Raw genomic sequence first — 10,351 nt, forward strand, 5'->3', positions numbered from 1 at the left:
GCTCGTCGTCGGTATAGCGAGTTGTGGGGCACAGCTAACTGTCAGTTCATGGTTGGCTTCTCATTGAAATTGGTACATAACATACTTCGTGGACTAACTAAGGTTTGCATCAAGATTCTGTTATCTTACTACTGTGAATCGAATTATTTGCATATATTTTTTGTTTTTTAAGATTCAAATATCATTTAGCATTGATTGATATAATTAAATTTTCTAATGATTTTCAATCGTCTATCAAGTTAGATAATTAGAAGATAATTAAAAAATAATTAGAAATAAGATTGTATTAAATAAATTGTAATGGATAATACAAATATAAAAGTGAAAAAAAGTATTTTATAATAAAAACAGAGTTAAAAATAATAAAAAATAAATAATAGAATATATAATATATATAATATGTAATGTATAATATTATGTATAATATTATGTATAAAACAAAAAATTTTTTTCAAGCAAATAAAAATAACTGACTTGTATATATACTATACTATATAACTGAAGTATAAATAAATAATATGACAAAGTGAATATATAAACAACTTTTTAATAAAATAATTCTCTTGAATTGAGTTTTTTTTGAAAGTGTTATATTGAAAGTAGATAAATAACAAGTTTATAAGTAAATTGAAAATAATAATTTTTTAAGATAATTGATAAACATATCTCATATAAAATAAAGTAATTAAAAATAATGAAAAATATAAAATTAAATAATATATAATAAATAATAAAATAGATATTTTAAAGTTTTTATATTGAAGTTATGTTAAAACAATATTTTAAAGTTCTTATATAATTGCATGATTCAACATTTAATTTAATCAGAAAATTAAATTGAAAATATTAATGAATGGTAAGTTATTCAAAGAATTAAATATAATTTTGCAGAATTCACAAGGATAAATCATATCAACTTCAATCATATCATATGTATATATTATAATATATATATATATATATAATTTCGTGAATACAATAAAATGAAAATAAAAAATAAAGATGATCAATTCACAGAAAATTTAATTTTTTTTTAGACATATTTTGTATAATATAAATTGAAGAATTTTTAATTAGTCTTAGTTGAAATTTTAACTTCGATATTTTATTAAAAAAAAGATATTAATTATATTAATTATATTAAATAAAAGTTTTATGTTTAATTTTATATTGTTATATTAATATTATATATAAGTGAAAAGAAATCATGTTATATAGATTATAAATAATTCTTTTTTCTTCATAAATAATCTTCGTATAAATAATATTACGTTCTTTTTTGTAAATAGTTTTTCATTTAAAAAAAAATTTGAAATTTATATTTTGATATACCTAATTAATATGTAATATTTTTAATATTTTTTTCAAAAAAAATTGTTTATGATTTTTTTCTTTGAAATTTATTGTTATATGTATAGTTGTTTATTTTGTTCCTATTCTTTGGACTTTATATTTTTTTTAGAAAACTAGAAATTAAATTAAAAATAACTAAAAAAGTTGAAACCAAAGAAATCTACAGTATTTTTTCTACGTATAATATATTTATAAATTTTTATTTAATGTTTTATAATAATGTTTTTTAATAATGTTTTTTAATATTAAACATATTTATATAAACATATTTTTGTTTCATAAATATAATGCATATTTTGTTCTAGCAATTACATTTGACGCATGTATATATTACGTGTATCTTCATTATCCAAGTAATTTCAATAATAAAAACTTCTCTTCTACTTATTATTCTTCTTCTCTTACTTCTACTTATTATTCTTCTATTATTTTATATTAAAAAATTGTTAATGTAATCATATATAACTTAATTTGTAAATAAATTGTACTCATTATGTAGAATCAATATAGAATCATAATTATAAATTGAAAAAATTAATCGAAATCGCTTATTCTTGCAATTATTATTATGGTAACAATTTTAAAATAAAAAATCTGCACTTCTATCCAATATATATGTAATTTAATTTAATCATTTCTTATTTAAATTATTGATATATAATTGATTCTTTAAAAGCAAATAAATAATTCTATACATACATTAATTATAAAATTGTGTTTAAATAACTAAAAAATATTCAATTTAATTTGAATATTATTTGTAATTTGAATATTAAAAAATTGTTCATGTAATTATATATAACTTAATTTTTAAATAAACTAATAAATTGTAATCATTATGTAGAATCAATATAGAATCATAATTATAAATTGAAAAAATTAATCGAAATCGCTTTTTTTATATCTTTGTTACATAAGTATATATAAACATAAATTAAAATCTAAATAATATTTAGTAATAAACAATTTTTTATTTTTTGATAATTATTTAAATAAAATTATTTGAATTGTTTTTAATAAAATAATATAATTATATTAATATTTGTAATTTTAAAATTATAGAAAAGTTTCATAATGTATTTATTTTTCTTCATAATTATATTAAAATTAGAAACATTAATATAATTATATTATATTATAATTATTATTTAAATATACAAAAAGTACATTATGAAATTTTTTTATAATTTTTGTAATAAAAAATAAAAATATGATAATATAAAAGAATCAATTTAATTGCCTGAATCTAACCTATATATTATAAATGTCAATTATACATTAATATTAGCAAATTTAACAGGAAAATAATTTTTTTTAAAGTATTTATATAATTATGTTATATGAATATTTTATTATATAATTAATTTTTCTTTTTTAGAATTTTAACAAAATGACCTACACGCTAAATCAATTGCTCCACACTTCATCGTGCCTGATGTATGTGGTTACGTTATATATAGCATTTACACTTCATATACCAACGCTTAATATTCGATTTACTAAATTCGATCCCGGACAATTGAAATACTTGACTATATGGGATGTGGTAAGTTATATATTTTTATTATTATCAAATTTACAATTTTTAAAACCATTTATTTTATTATATATACTTAAATATTTTATTACTCATACTACTTCGCTGTTTAATATAATTTTTAATAAATATAGATAAACATAACTAATTATAAATAATGAAAATGAATTGTATATCATAAAAAATAATTATAATAAAAAATTTTTAAATTATTAACTAATTAGATAACATCATATATTTATTGTAAATTAAATAAGATAGTTAAATATAAATTTTTAATAATATTTGAAAATATATTTTAATTATACTTGAAATATAAATTATTATATTAAAAAAATTAATTAATATTAAAAAATTAAGGAATATTTTCAAATATTTTATATTTAATAGAATAGAAATTGATTTATTTTTTTTTTTACAAATATTTATATATTTTAACAATAAGAATAAAATTTAAAAAATAATTTTTAAATAAAGTTTTTTATCTTTAACTATGTAAATATAGACTTATAAATGCTCATATAGAAGAAATATAATGTATTATTTATTTCACAAACGTTAATAGATGGCGCCATGTAGACTAAATATTGTAATATACTATACTTTTACTCATATACTAATTCATTGATAGTATCATGTAAGATAATATATCTTCATGTTTAAATAACAATGTTTCCATAATATCCATTGTTTTCAAAACATACTTCTTTTAAAACAAGATAATAAAACTTATTAAATATAAATGAAAAATAATAGTATAAAAATTAATGTTAATTATATGTCAATTATATGTCATTTTTTATTAAGAAAATTAACACAAAGAAATTACCTTTCCTTATTTTAAAGAAACATTTTTAATCAATATTATAATAAATAAATAAAGTAATTTCTCATATAAATTGATTATTACTTTCTAAAACTTTTTTTAAAAATTTATAATATTATTATCTTATCTATTTAATTACTGAATATATTTAAATTATATTCAAATCTACTTAAAATTCTATGATAAAAATAAACATTTGTATATTTTAAAAAAATTTTTTATCTGATAAATTTTAAATTTTTTGTAAGAAGTAAAAATTTTTTTTTATATTTTCAAATATTTTATATTATATATTTTTATCGTATATATATTTAATATAAATATATATTAGCATTAAAAAATTATTTATAATATAATATTAACCAATGTAAGTCTAATATATATATATATTTATTGATCAATATTATATTATAATTTTTTAATGTTATATATATAAATATATAGTAAGTATAATATAACAGGAAGTGAAAAATTGCATAATATGTTACAATAATTGTTTCTCTTTAATTTTGGTTTAATCTTTTATTGTCAAGTATATACAAGTCAAGTATATACATCTCAATGATATGATTTTGCATTTTTGATTAAAAAATGTTAATCGAAAAAAGTTTCTATTCATTCAAAACAATGATATAAATTATTCATTATAAATATTTATTTATTTTTAAAAGAAATTTATAGATTAAAACAATTTTTTTTATCTATTAAATTCAAGAAAAGAATCAGATACTTGACAATAAATTTGAAAATCTCTGACTGCAAAAACTTATGCCCATTTCGTTCGTGCAGAATCTTATCTTATTTTCATCTTTTATTATACTTTCTCTATTTTATATATACTTTGATTTTTCTTATTTATTAAATCTTAATTATATTTCTCGTTATCTATCTTTTATTTATTTATCTTTCAAAGTCAATGCAAAGTCAATTGAGAAAAATAGAAAGGTTAAAAATATAGATATCACTTGCTAAACATAGACAAGTTTAATAACATTAGCTATTGTTACAAGTACAAAGTATAGTAACAATATATGAGAATGCAAATAGTTACAAATTTCTTTTTTCTGTTTTACTTGTTTTATATTTATCATATATATTTATCAACGTGTATAATATGTTTAATATTTTTTTTTATATCTTTTTGTTATTTTTATGTATTTCTATGAATTTTTATTTGTACTATCTTATACTTTCCAAACCAAGGAAACGCACATGGTGAATCATTTCTCTCTTTCTCATAGTGTATTTTCACCTATCCGTCAGTACATTGCAGACCGTCGGCACGGTCGATAACTATTAGTGTGGTTTGTACATGTGACCGAAAAAACCGGAGTGACTTGTGTAATCATAAAAAATTTAGCACATATTAAAGAAATATAATAAAACAAAAGGTATCTGTGAAAAATATAAAGACATATTGATAAATAATCAAAATAGTTGAAATTATTTTATTAAAACTATGTAAAACAGAAATTAATTGAGACGCTATAAGATCATAACCATAATATTTCAATAAAATACACGTGTGTTCAGAATTGGAATTAATTCTTTTCATTTAATATAACAATTGAAAATTTAAAATTAGTAATATTAATTAAAATGAATCCTCCTTTTTCTTAAAATTATTATTAATATTCAATGAAAATAAAAATTACACAAGGCTTATATGTGAGAAAATAAATTTTATTAAATTATAATTATTTTTATAATTATTTTTATAATTATCATAAATACTTTACGTAAACTTAATTTACTACTTTATAAATTATGATTTATTAGAAATGATTAAATTATGATTATTACAAATTAAAATATAATAAAAATTTATAGATAAAATCTAATTTATAATATAATACGATTTTTTTAATAATAAAAATATATACACCAAAAAGAATAAATAGATCCTTAAAAATTGGTTTTTATATTATTTTAAATTGTTCTTATATTTTATATATAATATTCTATAATTTTATATTTTATAATTAATTATTATATTGATATTATTTTTATTAAAAACAAATTAAATGAAATTAATTTTTCTAATAATAATAGTTGCAAGAATTTGAGAATTATTGCATGATTTTTGAGAATTATTAAAATTAAAAAATATTTATAAATAACTTTGTATAAACAAATAACATTAAATAAATGTTGTATAAGTAAATTTTATTATTTAAAAATAATAACATAAATAAACTTTATATAAGTTAAGTTTAATTTTTAATAGAATTTTATTAATGAAGCAATGATTTTTGTTTGAAATAAAGTATCAAATAAATTATAAAATTATAAAATAATTATAATAAATTATAATAAATAATTATAATATAATTATAATAAATAGATTTGAGTATATTATTTTTCAATATTAAAAATATTAAATAACAAATATATATGTATATTAAAATCTTCTTCTTGTAATTAAATATTATTAAATTTTATATATGTGTTTATTTTTAATAGAAATACTAATAGAAATATAATTTGCAATGAATTAAAATAATTCAAATTTCAAATAGAAGTTTATTCTATTATTGTATTACTATTATTGTTTATTATTTTTAACAATAATATAAAATAATGTATTATATACTTTTATAATATAATTTTTAGATATTATAAATATATTTAAGTAATTTCAGATTCCTAATATAATTTCTATAAACATTATAATAATAATTTTTTCATATTTTTTTTTTAATTGATTTTGTAAATTTAAGTAAAATGGAAATGCAAATACAATTAATATTTCTTGTTAATATTAAAAAATATATATATTATATTTTTATATATTATATATGTATATTATATTATATACATGTATATGTTTATTATAATATATATATATATATATATATTTATATATTTATATTTATATTTATATTTATATTTATATCTATACCTATAAAAAACAAATATATTATTTATTAATTTCATATAATAAGTGAAAAATTAACATTAGTAAAAAATAAAATGGAAAAAATTTCTTCATGAAAACGGAGGATCGAAAATTTTATACTTCTTGAATCTCTAAATAAATTATTAAAGCGGCCTCATATGAGATGGGAATTTATAGTGAATATATATTGAATATTATATAATAAAAATAAATGTTCTTTTATTAAATTGTTTCTATTCGATTGGTTGAATACGATCGCCATCATGGAAATCTATCAAAACGTTTCAGAACACAAAAATTATATGTAAGGCGCTTAGAAGATGCGAGACGACCTACTTTTTGGATTTCATGTGATCTCTTGTATACAATTTGCATTTGCAGTATATTATGATTATATGTACATTGCAATACCTCCAAATCTTATCAAAATGCACATTAATTTTGGCGGGAAATTCAAGTTTCTTACTTTCTGGGACGCGGTTAGTATCATGAAACAATGATTTATTCTTTTTTTACATATTATGAGGTTATTCACTTAATTAATATTATATAATCACTTACGATTCTGTGAAGATATAAATTTGATTCAATTTGTAAAAATTGACAATAAAATTGACAAAGTTAATAATTATTGATTTTCTGAAAATCATACTAAAATTATAAAATATTAATTTTTAAAAGATGATTATATATATGATTATATATTTATATCTTATTTATCACATATATTATACATAAATATAAAATTTATAAAATGTATTTATAGCAAATATCAATAAATAAATTGATATATAAATTAAACTATTCATAAAACTTGTGTCAAATAGATTAATCGATTTGTAGATTAATTATTCAAATATTTCCTTATCGATGATATTAAAATAAATAATTGCAATACAAAATTGACTTAAAATAAATTATTTTTTCAATAATTTTAATCAATAAATTTGAAAATTAAATGCCATAATCATTTACTGCCATCGGATAATTTTTTATATGAAGATATTCTACATTGATATTACATTATGAACTCGAAGAATAAAATTCAATTGTTCGAGCACCACTCCATATCATCTCGGAAGGCACGTGTCATATTATATTATCCATATATGGTCAAGTGACTATCATATTTATATCATATATTTGACGTATTCGTGCGAAAAAATTATTAATATTTTTTAGTATAATTATTTTACACAATATATTTTCATTCGAAGTCTTTTTTAATTTATATATTTTAATCTATGTATTTTAATCGTTAAGTAATGTATCATATGTTATTATATGCAAATCTGATTAATTGACTTAACACATTCATAAAAATTTATCTTGTTAAATAAAAATTGACATATATTAATAAAATCTCTCTGAAGAAATAAATTATTAAAAATTATACTATGTGCAATAATATAATATAATGTTTAACAAAATATATTATAATTTTCATCCAATGTTAAATATTCATTTTCATTATAATATGACAAAATATACAATTTATTTATTTATTTTTGAAACAATTATATATATCTAATTATAGGTTTAAAGTAAATATTAATATTATCTGAAAATATATAAATAAATTATTTAAAAACTGCTACATGGTTTATATTTATATTTAAAAACCATATATCTGAAAAATCACAATATATTATTTAATCGAAAAAAACGATATACCATTGCAGAGATATTATCCATCTATTTTATTTTCAACATTTCTACTTTTTATTTTCAACTATTCTAATTTCAACATTATCTTAGCGAAGAAATTATTTCTGATTAATTTAATAACTAGATAAAATTGATGATTAGGTATTAAATTTAATGATTAGATATTAGATATTAGATATTACATAAATCATCGTTAAATATTAAAAAATATGTTATATGTAATTTTCAAAATAAAATATTTATAAAATAGAATAATATATTCAAATTTTCTTATTAATTCTGTGAGCGATGATTTAATATAATTTATTTTTTCAGATTATTCAAGCAATATTTTTTTTTATATGTATGTTAAATGATTGGTTTGGTACAAATGCTGTTAGTCCCAAAAAACCACCATTTATACGTAAATTAAAAGATCACATACATGCGATACTTAGTTTTCCAATTGCCATGGTAAGTGAAAGAAAAAAAAATTAAAAAAAAAGTTTAATATTTTATATATTTTACAATTTTCATGGATCATAGTTTGTTGGAGTGACATTCTGGGCTCTAATGTTTGTGGATCGTGAATTGGTGCTTCCAAAAGCTGTAGATCCTTACTTTCCATGGTGGTTAAATCATTTAATGCACACTATGATCATGATTACCATATTAGTAGAAACGATTTTAGTGCCACGTACATATCCAAAGAGATCGAATGGTCTCCTTGGTATAATAATATTCTTATTTATATATTTAGTTTGGTATGTTGAAAATATAGAAATTATAGAAACATATTATTTTAAGCTCTATTTTTTTTATTAATTATTTAATATACTAAGTATTTATTATGTAATGATATTAATTAAGTATGTATTATGTAATGATATTAATTCAAATTTCCAGGATATATATAATTTATTATAAAAGTGGTGTCTGGGTATATCCAGTATTGGAAGTGCTATCATTGCCATTACGAATTGTGTTTTTCAGTGCACTAATTACATTCAGTATAGGCTTGTATTTTATCGGCGAAAAAGTGGACAACTTGTTTTGGGGTAACGAATATATTAAACATGAAAAATCTTATGCCAAAAAAAAATAACTTTGCCCATGGGTGATAAGGTGTGCTGATTTCGATTATATATAATTAGCCTTCTCTAAGGTGATGGTGAATAAAACAAAAATTAATTTCTTTTCTCCCATCATTTCCCATTTACCTTATATTACGGCATGCATACATAACACGCTATTAAATAAATTTTAATTAAAAAAAATATAATAATATAGTGTGCATGTACAAAGAGAATTGCATTTATTATTTTTCAAAAGCAAAAAGCACGAAAAAAACACGATCGTTAATAATTTGATTACTGAAGAGAGTGATATAACTGAAGCATGTATAAGTACATAGATGTGATTTTTTTTCTATATGTCATATATGATGAAAGAAAAAGGGCAAACTAATTGTACACTATACACATTTTGGTCTCTGATATTCATGATACAAATTAAAAACTGGAAAAAAATGAAAAATGAAAAAACACGAATACATATGTATACACAATGCAATTATTACATTTTTGTATCTTCAACAAATTATGTTATGTTCTGACAACAAAGAAAACACTGATGGCTCTATTTGTATCGAGTATAGGAAAAAAATACATAGCAGAAGCTATCGGACCGGATTTCAAAGCATAATGAAGTTCATGTTGGAGAATCGAGCAAGAGGAAAATACTTTTGTGAAACTGATTAAACCGAAAAATGATGAATATACATATATGTTCATGATTTGATGTCGTCATAGGATCTCATACTAAAAAGAAGTGATTGAAAATTCCATATTCACACTACGAAATTGAGTTGCAATATTTTTTATTTCACAAATAAAAATAACATAGATTCTAAATATAATACAAGACATATATACATTTTGTTAATATTTTCTGTTATGCTTTTAGATTAGAGATGAATTAAAAATAAAAATAAAATATTATTTTTAATAAATATTTAAAAGTTTTGTTTTAATTGATATTTTCTGGAATTTAGATTAGAATATCGAAAAATTTAAACTGTATACGGAAA

The 10,351-nt window shown here is 18.0% G+C and overlaps 1 protein-coding gene across 2 annotated transcripts; it reads left to right on the forward strand.

Moving 5' to 3' along the window:
* Positions 1–13: 13 nt before the first annotated feature.
* On the forward strand, positions 14–10,253 carry LOC122712262 (androgen-dependent TFPI-regulating protein-like). Of its 2 annotated transcripts, none has more exons than XM_043931764.1 (5): positions 14–102; positions 2,732–2,899; positions 8,599–8,736; positions 8,809–9,026; positions 9,169–10,253. In XM_043931764.1, exons 1-5 carry the CDS (start codon positions 49–51, stop codon positions 9,365–9,367), a joined length of 777 nt encoding a protein of 258 aa, XP_043787699.1. In that variant the 5' UTR covers positions 14–48; the 3' UTR covers positions 9,368–10,253. The 2 variants fall into 2 exon arrangements, with proteins under 2 accessions (XP_043787699.1, XP_043787700.1); XM_043931765.1 differs by lacking the exons at positions 14–102; positions 2,732–2,899 and adding exons at positions 4,955–5,107; positions 6,904–7,094.
* The last annotated feature ends 98 nt before the right edge of the window (positions 10,254–10,351 follow it).

The sequence above is a fragment of the Apis laboriosa genome, unplaced genomic scaffold (genome assembly GCF_014066325.1).
Source record: "Apis laboriosa isolate Shangri-la unplaced genomic scaffold, ASM1406632v1 scaffold1_cov151, whole genome shotgun sequence".
Lineage (NCBI taxonomy): Eukaryota > Metazoa > Arthropoda > Insecta > Hymenoptera > Apidae > Apis > Apis laboriosa.

Excerpts from the sequence above, each read along its gene's own strand:
- LOC122712262 (XM_043931764.1), top strand. The coding sequence starts at position 49 with ATGGTTGGCTTCTCATTGAAATTGGTACATAACATACTTCGTGGACTA. Across the intron at positions 8,737-8,808 it reads TTAGTTTTCCAATTGCCATG|TTTGTTGGAGTGACATTCTG; the intron begins GTAAGTGAAAGA and ends CATGGATCATAG. Across the intron at positions 9,027-9,168 it reads TTATTTATATATTTAGTTTG|GATATATATAATTTATTATA; the intron begins GTATGTTGAAAA and ends TCAAATTTCCAG.